At 43.3% G+C, this 12,798-nt stretch overlaps 1 protein-coding gene across 1 annotated transcript; it reads right to left on the bottom strand.

Annotated features, from left to right (window-relative positions):
• Positions 1-33: 33 nt before the first annotated feature.
• Positions 34-5,459, bottom strand: LOC139368428 (molybdate-anion transporter-like). The gene is made up of 3 exons (XM_071107308.1): positions 5,294-5,459; positions 3,901-4,295; positions 34-3,750 (listed from the first exon to the last, which is right to left on the bottom strand). The coding sequence occupies exons 2-3, from the start codon at positions 4,210-4,212 to the stop codon at positions 2,617-2,619; spliced, it is 1,446 nt and encodes a 481-aa protein (XP_070963409.1). The 5' UTR covers positions 4,213-4,295; positions 5,294-5,459; the 3' UTR covers positions 34-2,616.
• Positions 5,460-12,798: the final 7,339 nt, after the last annotated feature.

Consider the following 12,798-nt stretch of genomic DNA (forward strand, 5'->3'; position numbering starts at 1 on the left):
TCTGTCTGTAGCACTTAGGCTAAAAATAAAACCTTTTTTTTTCTCTCGTTTTGAAATCACATATATTTTCTCCATTAACTAAAGAGCCAGAAAAAGCATCAGTGGTTTAAAATGTTCTATGTTTAGGTAATGCACTGATGCAGTGTTCGGCTTTCATTCATGAAAGGCTACTAACATTCACGAAAATACTGGAAGCTCCTACTAATAAAACATTCATGTAACACTGTAGAAGAGGCCTGCATTTTATCTACATACACCAGACAGTTTATTAGGTACACCCATCTAGTACCCGGTCAGACCCCCCTTTGCCTCCAGAACAGCCTGAATTATTCAGGGCATTCTACATTGTGTCGGAAAACTTCCACGGGGATGTTGGTCCATGCTGATGCGATGGCATCGCGCATTTGCTGCAGATTGAATGGTGGTACATTCATGCTGTGAAAAGCCTGTTCCATCTCATCCCAAAGATGCTCTATTGGGTTGAGGTCTGGGGACTGACCGGGCCACTCAAGTAAACTGAATTTGCCGTCATGTTCCAGGCAATGTTTTTCCACATCTCAGTTGCCCAGTTTTGGTGATCATGTGCCCACTGGAGCCGCTACTTGTTTTTAGCTGATAGGAGTGGATCCCGGTGTGGTAGTCTGCTACAATAGCCCATTCGTGACAAGGACCAACAAGTTGTGTTTCGAGATGCCGTTCCTCACGCCCGTGGCCGCCGGAAGATGTTGGGGGTGATGTCAAAGTTATTATAAATGTTTTCATTTCAATTTATCAGGAGGTGCTGCAGCAACCTCAGTAACTGAATACCTCAATGCCTGTCTTCCAGATTTGTATAATCAAAAGAGAACCATACGGCTCTTCCAGAAGCTTGGCTGGTGTGTAAAACCTGCGAATTCAGATAAACAAATGGGTTCACACTCAAAAAGTTGCCACAAAGCTTACTTCATTATTCTGTTTAATTATTTTCACTGCATCAGGGATAGAGTACAGACGTTTCGGCTTTACAGCCTTCTTCAGCGTGTGTGAGGTACAATATTCTTTAATTCAAAACAGCATTTGTAAAGATCCACAGATGAGCAGCAAGTGCTTCTAATCAGGATTGCCAGGGATGAAGCTTTTCCGGTCTACCTGTCTACAAATTATTCACAAAGAATTACAGTCCATATCAAATTTTGCATGTCGTTTATGAGTTGGCCCCACATATTTATGAACGGCTTTGCCTGATGTCCTTGAATTGATATGATGCATTTAGGTGAGCGGACACCTGGGGCGATTGATTTGTGAGTTGCCCTTCGTGCCCAATCCCATAATTCTATTTATTTGTGACTAATATGTCTACACAGGTAGACCCCAAAAAAAGCCACATTCCTGATAGTCAAATTAAAAGAAAATTGTACCTACACACTGAAGGCAGCTGTAAAGCCAAAACGTCTGCGTTTGTGAAAATAATAAAACACATAGAATAACAAAGTAAGCTTTTTGAGTGCGAACCCATCACCCCTTTATATAACAAGCCACGGCCAAGTGACTCACTGTCTGTTGGAGCGATCCATTTTTTGAGAACGGGGTGGTCTACCTAATAAACTGGACAGCAAGTGCATGTGTAGTATCACAACCTGAATCTGTCTAACATTATCACTGCAATTCAAAAGGATCACACAATGACAAAGACGGTATTAAAATCACATTTATTCCATATTTACAATATGTCCTATTTTACTGAAGGTTCTGGAGAATAGAAAGCGAAAAAGAACAAGGCAAATATACACACCTCTCCAAGACACATTAAGTATCCATTCAGAATCTAAACACCCTTAACATTGGTGTTTAATTACTACAATGTACCTAGCAAGCCCCATAGGTTAAAATAGCAACTGTTTGTATACCAAAACAGGCATTGATAATGGAATGGCCCCGATATTCATCCATGCAACAAGCTATTTATAATATTTTTTCCCCCCTTTTGGACACTACTGACAATGTCAAGAACTCAAGTGTAGCTACACATGCCCACTGATTGACTTCACAGTTGCTTTCATCATAAGCAGTAAGACTGAATTTATATATTTGTACTTGTTTTAAATGATATGAGAGTGGGTGATATTTCTGCCGAAGCGAGCAGCTGGGCTAGTGATGTAAGCCCCGTTCTGCTGTGGCTGAGTGGTACACCCTGAACAACGCAGTTGATAAACACTACAGCATGAAGAACATCCTGGAGCAAGACTGGCACCACCTACTGGCACAACATTATTACACCAGCATGTGCGTCAGTGTGTATGCAAGTGTGCTTCAAAAGAAGGGAGATGACGCAGACTGCAGCATTATAACTTCAGAACATATTTTTCTTCATATACCCAACAATATAGCGAAACAATTGCTGGTCCCAGTTAACAAAACGAAAACAAATAAATATCAGGAAATCTTGTAACCAAAAATATATACCTTACCGACACCAGATTATTTTAAATCATTGTCTAATATTGGTAAATCCTAGGTTGATTAAATGTCAGGTTTCAGTCCCTCAAAAGCTCATTTTACTTTCCCAAACGAGTCTTCATCTGTCAACAAAGCAGTAACTGTATTCCAAGTCATTGTTGGGACAAAGACCTCTGAATGTCATATCTCTCCCTCCCCTTTGGGCCCCTCTAGTCTGAGATCCACATCATTCCTTCCCAGAGTAAAGAGACTAACCACAGCCAAGAGTGCAGCTAGCATCATAACAGCACAGCCCCCAAACATGTTTCTAGTTCCACTACCACTCTCACCCCCTCCAGTCCCAGACACCTCTCCATGGAGCGCCAGGAGCCCCAGGCAGGCCAGAAGGTGCAGAGGCAGCCTGAACCAGGCCAGCACCCCGGCCCTCTTCTCCTCCGGGATCACCCTCCCCTGGAGGAAGCTGACAGCGGGGAAGTAGAGGCCACTGGCCAGCTCCAGCAGCAGGAAGGCCAGCAGGGACTCGCGGGGTCTGGGCTGGCCCGGGGCAGTGGAGAAGATAAGCATGAAGAAGGAGAAAAATGCAAGCAGCATGGAGAAGCAGAGGAGGTGACCAGGCTGGAGGCGGTAGCGGGTGGATGTGGCCAGGCGGTAGAGCAGGGACCCAGCCATACTGGCTGCCATCAGGCAGGAGAAGACAATGCCCAGCGGAGGGCCGTGGGGGTCCAGGACCGGGGTCCACAGGAAGACAAATATATAAAGTACACTCTCAAACAGAGCTTGGACACCTCCTAGCAGCATCACCCGTCTGTCTGATAACAGACAGCGGAGACATTCCTGACAGCTGCGCCAGAACCGGGCCCGTGCTGATGCCCGGGCCAGGGGCACTGAAGCAGCAGGACCAAGCAAGGACGTCTTGTCCCTCTCCAGGCCTCCCTTCTCCTCCGTGCCCCAGTCAGTCAGCACCACCCAGCCACAGGCCCCCAGGCAGGGCACAGCCAGGAGGAAGGGAGCCACAGGCCCCAGGTGGAGCCACTCAGCCAGCATGTTAGCCACCAGCCCAGCCCCCACTGCCAGCCCGTGGTTCCAGCTAGCAGCCTTGGTGAAGGTGCTGGGGATCCATTCTTTAGGGAAGTCGTGGGCGTTCACATGTCGATGCACGTACCAGGCCTCGAAGGCTGTGGAGAGCAGAGAGGTGGACAGGCCCCCTAGCATGCGACCCACGATAAGGACAAAGTAGTCCCGGGATAGCTTGGTGAGGCAGCAGGCTGAGTAGGCTACGCAGAAGAGCAGGCAGGTCTGTCTGCGCCCCAGGACCTGAATTAATGCATTTAAAAAATATATATATATTTTTAAAACACATAGTTGCCTTAGCCATACAACAATACATACATAAAACAATTATTGAGGATACACATTTTAAAAAGTCTAACAATGTATTTACTTCGTGGTCTTCGTTATTGTTACCTGAGGGAGCCAGCCAGCCACGGGGGCAAACAGCACACAGGAGGCCAGGCCAACGACATACAGGATGGCTATCTGGGACTCCAGGAAGCTGTAGTGACGATACAGCTTGTAGAGGTATGGCCCCTGCAGCCAGTCAGCCCACAGGGCTAGGAGGTAGCCTCTTAGGAACAGGGTCTGGAAGCGGCGGAAAGCAGGGTTGGTGCCCACAGCAGAGGGAGTGGGTTGAGGCGCGGTGAGGCGACGTGCCGTGAGCTCCAGACCGACACATAGTGCCAGTAGGACCACGATGGCCAGGTAGGCTGTCACCAACATGGTGAGTTTGTCCAAGTGAGACTGTTGGGATGAGGGAGGTCTATTCACTCCGGTCTTGTAGCCCTAGGAGGATTAATCAAAGGCTGTGGAGAAAGAGACATAACCTTTACTTAAAGACAGAAATATTGAATATCTGGAAACACAAATAAGGTAGGCCATGTCAACGTGGCATCCACACTTGCCAGATACGTTGTTTGCTTAGTGTCATCATCCTTCATGGTAACATAGAATGTAACCTAGTCTATACTGTGTTCAAAATGTTCGAGGCTGAAAACTGAACCAAAGATCAGTACGGTGGCAACCTCACTGACCACCAACGTAAATGGTGTACGTTTGCTGACGACAATCAGATATTTCACAAGTTAAAAGCAGCTAGCCTAGGCAGTTAGTTAGTAACGTTAGCTTAGTTATATGCAGCCAAAGCCTTCTTTAACGCCGTGCGCATTTCCATTTATCCCTCCATTATAGTATAATTTTCGTAGTGACAACGAAGTTTTCTATGTATGTGCAAACTATCGTTTTTCTAAAATACGACCTAAACTTTTGAACAATTTGTTTACCGCCAGTCTAGCTGTGGTGTGGTCAATGCGCATACAACACATGCGCAAGGACAACAGCTAAACAGTCTACTTTGGCGACATTGAGATACAAGTTCCTCAGCAACATTTATACTTTGGTGAGTAACAAAAGTATGTTAAAACCAATCATTAAACTAAAGCGTGAAAAACATACTATCGAGGCATGAATGAAAAAGATTCAGGGAGTTGATTTGATTGAAAGTTCAAGCCTCGCGTAACGGTCGTCAGTAGTTACCACAGTCACAATTATGGCTAAACCCCGCCTTTTTCTACAATTTCTTAAAAATCTGATTTTGAACCTAACCTAAACCAAACTGCTACCTATATGACTAACCCGTATCTTAAGACTAAATGCATTTTTACGATATAGCCCATTTTTGACTTTGTGGCTGTGGTAACTAGTGACAACTGCACTGGGCCAGATCTAGGCAGATAGCATAGTTAGCCATTTTGCCATGTGACGCCACCTAATCGGCTACAAACAAGCTGACTGATTCGCTTACCATCTTGTTTGATACTCGCATCATACCACTTTACATACTCAAATTCGTGTTAAAATCAATAAGAACGGAATTAGCTAGATAGCTAGCTTCGAAGTACGATAAACCGCACTCTACAACAACATCCTCCTTCAACTTCCGGGTTTTGCTGCAGTTCTCTTTTCAACTTGACCACTGAGCGGCAGCCTTTCTCTATACTGATGGTGCGGTCAGACTTCTTCTTTGGTATTATGGCGGTCCGCAAACAAATGTTATAGGTGCACGCCGCCACCTATTATATTGGCTGTGTATCAGCCCACAATGCTGTAGTATGAATTCATTACATTTTGTGAAAAAATTGCCATACCGACTAACTCTGCACCCATTAAAACCCTCATCCCTATTCCACTACTTTGGCCTTACCTGATCCTACTCCAGGCCAGCAGCCTGGGAGGATGGGACACTATCGTTCAACACATATTTTAACTATTCTGCAGTAAAATCTTGTACACTCAAGTGCTTCTCTGCAGCTGTCACGGCCAACATATATCCTCTGTGATTTCCGTTCCATTCCTGCGGTACTATTGACAACCATGGCCATGACGGCCAAATAAACAACCTCGAAAATGCTATTCCTATCACTATTGTCCTCGGCCTACTCACAGATCCTCTTAGGATCCCTCGCCCTGGACCCATCTTCCTCTACTACTCTCTTCACTGACTCAACATTCGACACCTGCACTACTCTGATCCTGGTAAGCTGAACCTGCCTTTCTATCGGTAGCCCTACATTACACACACACAAACTTTCCCACCGATACTACACATTCCTTTGTCTCATGTCCTCCTGCACACTTCTCACATCTAGGAATCTCCTTCCTACACACTGCTGCCACATGACCATGAACTTTACGCCTAAAACACCATAATGGATTTGGGACTAAAGCTCTTACAGGATAACTGACACATCCCAACTTCACTTTATCTGGTAAAGACTGCATCAAAGTTCAGTAGTACAGACAGTATCTTCTCTGTTTCACCACACTCTCCACCGGAACTGCGTTGCACCAAATGGCGGGAGTCACAGACACTGGGAATCTTCAACTCCAGATATCACTCCTTTCAATGGCGCCCTGCTCCGGAGTGGAAAGCAAGTCACAGTTCTTGTCTCCAGTTGTGTGATGTGGAGCACACGTGCCCTCTGGACGGAAGAAATGCAACAAATCAACACGATTCCACTTTGAGACACTTTCGCCGACCCATTGACTGAAACAAGCATTTCAGCCGTGTCTATATCAGACAATATACCACGGGTTTGATGCAAAAATATGTTTATTCTACTTATATTGGTAACCAGTTTAGAATACCAATAAGGCACCTCTGGGGTTTCTGCTTAGCATCGTGCCTGAGAACAGCCCTTAGCCGTGGTATATTGGGCATTGTATTACTGTGAATACGTTTGTCATTACTAGTTTGAAATTCTTTAAGGCATAGTTTTATTTACAGTGCCTTCAGAAAGTATTCAGACCCCTTGAGTTTTTCCACATTTTGTTACGTTACAGCCTTATTCTACAATGGATTAAATTCACATTTTCCTCGCCAATCTACACACAATATGAATAATGACAAAGCAAAAACAGGATTTTAGACATTTTAGCAAATTTATAAAAAATATAAATGCTTTATTTACACAAGTATTCAGCTTTTGCAATGAGACTTGAAATTGATCTCAGGTGCATCCTGTTTCCATTGATCATCCTTGAGATGTTTCTACAACTTGATTGGAGTCCACCTGTAGTAAATTCAATTGATTGGACATGATTTGGAAAGGCACACACCTGTCTATATAGTGTCCCACAGTTGACAGTGCATGTCAGAGCAAAACCAAGCCATGAGGTTGAAGGAATTGTCCATAGAGCTCAGAGACAGTATTGTAGAGGCACAGATCTGGGGAAGGGTACCAAAATGTTTCTGCAGCATTGAAGGTCCCCAAAAACACAGTGGCCTCCATTATTCTTAGACACTCTAATGTAATGGTCCTACTGCTCAGTTGTGCACCGGGGCCTCCCACTCCTCTTTCTATTCTGGGCCAGTTTGCGCTGTTCTGTGAAGGGAGTAGTACACAGTGTTGTACGAGATCTTCAGTTTCTTAACAATTTCTCACATGGAAGAGCCTTCATTTCTCAGAACAAGAATAGACTGATGAGTTTCAAAAGAAAGTGCTTTGTTTCTGGCTATTTTGAGCCTGTAATCAAACCCAGAAATGCTGATGCTCCAGATACTCAACTAGTCTAAAGAAGGCCAGTTGTATTGCTTCTTTAAGCAGAACAACAGTTTTCAGCGGTGCTAACATAATTGCGAAATGGTTTTCTAATAATTAATTAGCCTTTTAAATTATAAACTTGGATTAGCTAACACAATGTGCCATTGGAACACAAGAGTGATGGTTGCTGATAATGGGCCTCTGTACGTCTATGTAGATATTTTTTAAAAGCTGCCGTTTCCAGCTACAATAGTCATTTACAACATTAACAATGTCTACACTGTATTTCTGATCAATTTGATGTTATTTTAATGGACAAAAAATGTTGCTTTTCTTTCAAAAACAAGGACATTTCTAAATGACCCTAAACTTTTGAACAGTAGTGTATATGTACAAATTACCTTGACTAACCTGTACCACTGCACATTGACTGGGTACCGGTACCCCCTGTTTATAGCCTTGTTATTGTTATTTTTTACTTTAGTTTATTTCTTAAATATTTTCGTAATTCTTTCTTGAACTGCATTGTTGGTTAAGGGCTCATAAGTAAGCATTTGACGGTAAGATACACCTGTTGTATTCAGCGAATGTGACAAATATAATTTGATTTGATAATGTCCAAAGGCAACAATGTTGAAGATTTATTTTCACCACCAACCTCTGTACAATCAGCCTCTTTGTGTTACAAAATGCTGTTAAAGGTTAGTAATGACACCTGTGAAAAAGTGAGAATTGTGTGGCAAAGGGATTTAGAATGGTTGTATATTATTTCAAATATTGGGCAAAATGTCAGAGAAGCTAAGGGAAAAGGTATCCAATTTAAAGTTTTTCATCAATTTTATTTCACTCCCCCAAGGATACATAGGATGGGTTTGTCAAAGGATGATGTGTGTTGGCGATGTGAAGGGGCAAAAGGAACCCTCCTGCATGCGCTGTGGAGATGCCCGGTTGGGAAAACGCCTCACAGTGCATGGGAGATGGCCTTGGATTCCATGGCTGGATTCCACCAAGACTGTTGAGTGACAAGGCTTACATAAGAGGGATTAACCAGACAGAGGTTAAAATATTATGTTTAAGTATTGTGTCTGTGTTAAGGCTGGTCCTGAAACATTGGAAAAGCTCTAGTAAGCCAATGTTCATGGAGTGGATGAGTATGCTGTTCAAAACAATATCATATGAACTCATCTCATCTCCCAAAAATATATGGGAATGATTCTTGTGTTTCCTTACGAAGAGCACAAAAAAGTAATACTAATGGCATGAAATAGAATAGGGAGATCTTTCCTGTTAAATTCTATGTGGTTTTGTATTTGTGGTGTTTTGTTTAATATGTTGGTTGTTTTGTGTTTAAAGATTTTACATTTAAAACTGTCTACACAATAAAAAAGTAAATATGTATCTCATGGATTGTTTGCCAAACCTCCTGTAATGTTTACATGCTGATTTTTTAAAATTCTGTTCATAGGACAGAATGAACACCAAAGAAGCAACGCAAGAGGCAGAATTCAATAGGTACATCATTTCATCTTTATATCTTATAATGGAAGAAATTACAATTTACAAAATGTAGAAGATGTGCTCAATCAACCATAATCTCAACTAGCAGTGAGTGGATCAGATCTGTAGCAATCAAATGAGATCCTCCACCTTGAACGTATCTTTTTTCAGTTTGTATGACAAACCTTGGGGATGGGGATAGGGGAGAAGGTGCATTTTGTGGGTTGTGGAGTGAGGAGTGCTGGTGAATGCAGGTATTCCGCTGGTTTGGTACCTCATCCGATCTGATCTGACATCATGGTGAGTGTTACTGGCACAGTCCCTCTCACCAATACAATACAGAGCCCTCCCCAACATGATTTCCTCCTGTACATAACCCACTTCTTCATTGCCAAACCCCACCCTTTACAGATGCTCCATTATGTTCCTATAATATCTGATCCATAGGCTTATCTTATACACTCTGATCTTGCCCAGCAGATACATACATTGTTATTAATACAGAGACATTTGAATAACACAATATTATCTACAACAACAAAATAATCAAAACAAACCTAACATGCTTGGAGACAAAGTTCTGGTTCTGTCTCCATTACACCTGATGTGATTCCTGATGTAGACTTAATATACCCACACAGACAGTGTTGTGAAGAAAGCGCAACAGTGCCTCTTCAACCTCAGGAGGCTGAAGAAATTTGGTTTGGCACCTAAAACCCTCACGACCTTTTATCGATCTCAAGGCCATCAGACTGTTAAAAAGCCATCACTAGGCGGCTTCCACCCGGGTTACGTAACCCTGCACCTTAGAGGCTGCTGCCCAATATTCAGTGGGGAGAACAAGTATTTGATACACTGCCGATTTTGCAGGGCAAAGCATGTAGAGGTCTGTAATTTTTATCATAGGTACACTTCAACTGTGAGAGACGGAATCTAAAACAAAAATCCAGAAAATCACATTGTATGATTTTTAAGTAATTAATTTGCATTTTATTGCATGACATAAGTATTTGATCACCTACCAACCAGTAAGAATTCCGGCTCTCACAGACCTGTTAGTTTTTCTTTAAGAAGCCCTCCTGTTCTCCACTCATTACCTGTATTAACTGCACCTGTTTGAACTCATTACCTGTATAAAAGACACCTATCCACACACTCAAACACTCCAACCTCTCCACAATGGCCAAGACCAGGGAGCTGTGTAAGGACATCAGGGATAAAATTGTAGACCTGTACAAGGCTGGGATGGGCTACAGGACAATAGGCAAGCAGCTTGGTGAGAAGGCAACAACTGTTGGCGCAATTAGTAGAAGATGGAAGAAGTTCAAGATGACGGTCAATCACCTTCGGTCTCGGGCTCCATGCAAGATCTCATCTCGTGGGGCATCAATGATCATGAGGAAGGTGAGGGATCAGCCCAGAACTACACGGCAGGACCTGGTCAATGACCTGAAGAGAGCTGGGACCACAGTCTCAAAGAAAACCATTAGTAACACACTACGCCGTCATGGATTAAAATCCTGCAGCGCACGCAAGGTCCCCCTGCTCAAGCCAGCGCATGTCCAGGCCCGTCTGAAGTTTGCCAATGACCATCTGGATGATCCAGAGGAGGAATGGGAGAAGGGCATGTGGTCTGATGAAACCTTTTTGGTCTAAACTCCACTCGCCGTGTTTGGAGGAAGATAGATGAGTACAACCCCAAGAACACCATCCCAACCGTGAAGCATGGAGGTGGAAACATCATTCTTTGGGGATGCTTTTCTGCAAAGGGGACAGGACGACTGCACCATACTGAGGGGAGGATGGATGGGGCCATGCATCGCGAGATCTTGGCCAACAGCCTCCTTCCCTCAGTAAGAGCATTGAAGATGGGTCGTGGCTGGGTCTTCCAGCATAACAACGACCCAAAACACACAGCCAGGGCAACTAAGGAGTGGCTCCGTAAGAAGCATCTCAAGGTCCTGGAGTGGCCTAGCCAGTCTCCAGACCTGAACCCAATATAAAATCTTTGGAGGGAGCTGAAAGTCCGTATTGCCCAGCGACAGCCCCGAAACCTGAAGGATCTGGAGAAGGTCTGTATGGAGGAGTGGGACAAAATCCCTGCTGCAGTGTGTGCAAACCTGGTCAAGAACTACAGGAAACGTATGATCTCTGTAATTGCAAACAAAGGTTTCTGTACCAAATATTAAGTTCTGCTTTTCTGATGTATCAAATACTTATGTCATGCAATAAAATGCAAATTAATTACTTAAAAATCATACAATGTGATTTTCTGGATTTTTGTTTTAGATTCCATCTCTCACAGTTGAAGTGTACCTATGATATAAAAAAAAAAATACAGGCCTCTACATGCTTTGTAAGTAGGAAAACCTGCAAAATCGGCAGTGTATCAAATACTTGTTCTCCCCACTGTACATAAACTTGAAATCGCTGGCCACTTTAATAATGTTTACACTACCGTTCAAACGTTTGGGATCACTTAGAAATGTCCTTGTTTTCCATGAAAACATACATGAAATTAGTTGCAAAATGAATAGGAAATATAGTCAAGACGTTGACAAGGTTATAAATAATGATTTTTAATTTAAATAATTGTGTCCTTCAAACTTGGCTTTTGTCAAAGAATCCTCCATTTGCAGAAATTGCAGCCTTGCAGACCTTTCGCGTTCTAGTTGTCAATTTGTTGAGGTAATCTGAAGAGATTTCACCCCATGTGTCCTGAAGCCCCTCCCACAAGTTGGATTGGCTTGATGGGCACTTCTTACGGTCAAGCTGCTCCCACAACAGTTCAATAGGGTTGAGATCCAGTGACTGTGCTGGCCACTCTATTATAGACAGAATACCAGCTGACTGCTTCTTCCCTAAATAGTTATTGCAAAGTTTGGAGCTGTGCTTTGGGTCATTGTCCTGTTGTAGGAGGAAATTGGCTCCAATTAAGCGCCGTCCACAGGGCGTTGCAAAATGGAGTGATAGCCTTCCTTCTTCAAGATCCATTTTACCTTGTACATATCTCCCCCTTTACCGTCACCAAAGCACCCCCAGATCATCACATTGCCTCCACCATACTTGACAGATGGTGTCAAGCACTCCTCCAACATCTTTTCATTTGTTCTGCGTCTCGCGAATGTTCTTTGTGATCCGAACACCTCAAACGTAGATTCGTCTGTCTATAACACTTTTTTCCAATCTTCCTCTGTCCAGTGTCTGTGTTCTTAATCTTTTATTTTTATTGGCCAGTCTGAGTTATGGCTTTTTCTTTGCAACTCTGCCTAGAAGGCCAGCATCCCGGAGTCGCCTCTTCACTGTTGACGTTAAGTCTGGTGTTTTGCGGGTACTATTTATTGAAGCTGCCAGTTGAGGACTTGTGAGGTATCTGTTTCTCAAACCAAACACTCTAATGTACTTGTCCTCTTGCTCAGTTGTGCACCGGGGCCTCCCACTCCTCTTTCCATTCTGGTTAGAGACAGTTTGCCCTGTTCTGTGAAGGGAGTAGTACACCGCGCTGTACGAGATCTTCAGTTTCTTGGCAATTTCTCGCATGGAATAGCCTTCATTTCTCAGAACAAGAATAGACTCACGACTTTCAGAAGAAAGTTATTTGTTTCTGGCCATTTTGAGTCTGTAATCGAACCCACAAATGCTGATGCTCCAGATACTCAACTAGTCTAAAGAAGGCCAGTTTTATTGCTTCTTTAAAATCAGCACAACAGTTTTCATTTTCTAACATTATTGCAAAAGGGTTTTCTAATGATCAATTAGCCTTTTAAAT

The sequence above is a fragment of the Oncorhynchus clarkii genome, chromosome 16, assembly GCF_045791955.1.
Source record: "Oncorhynchus clarkii lewisi isolate Uvic-CL-2024 chromosome 16, UVic_Ocla_1.0, whole genome shotgun sequence".
Classification (NCBI taxonomy): domain Eukaryota; kingdom Metazoa; phylum Chordata; class Actinopteri; order Salmoniformes; family Salmonidae; genus Oncorhynchus; species Oncorhynchus clarkii.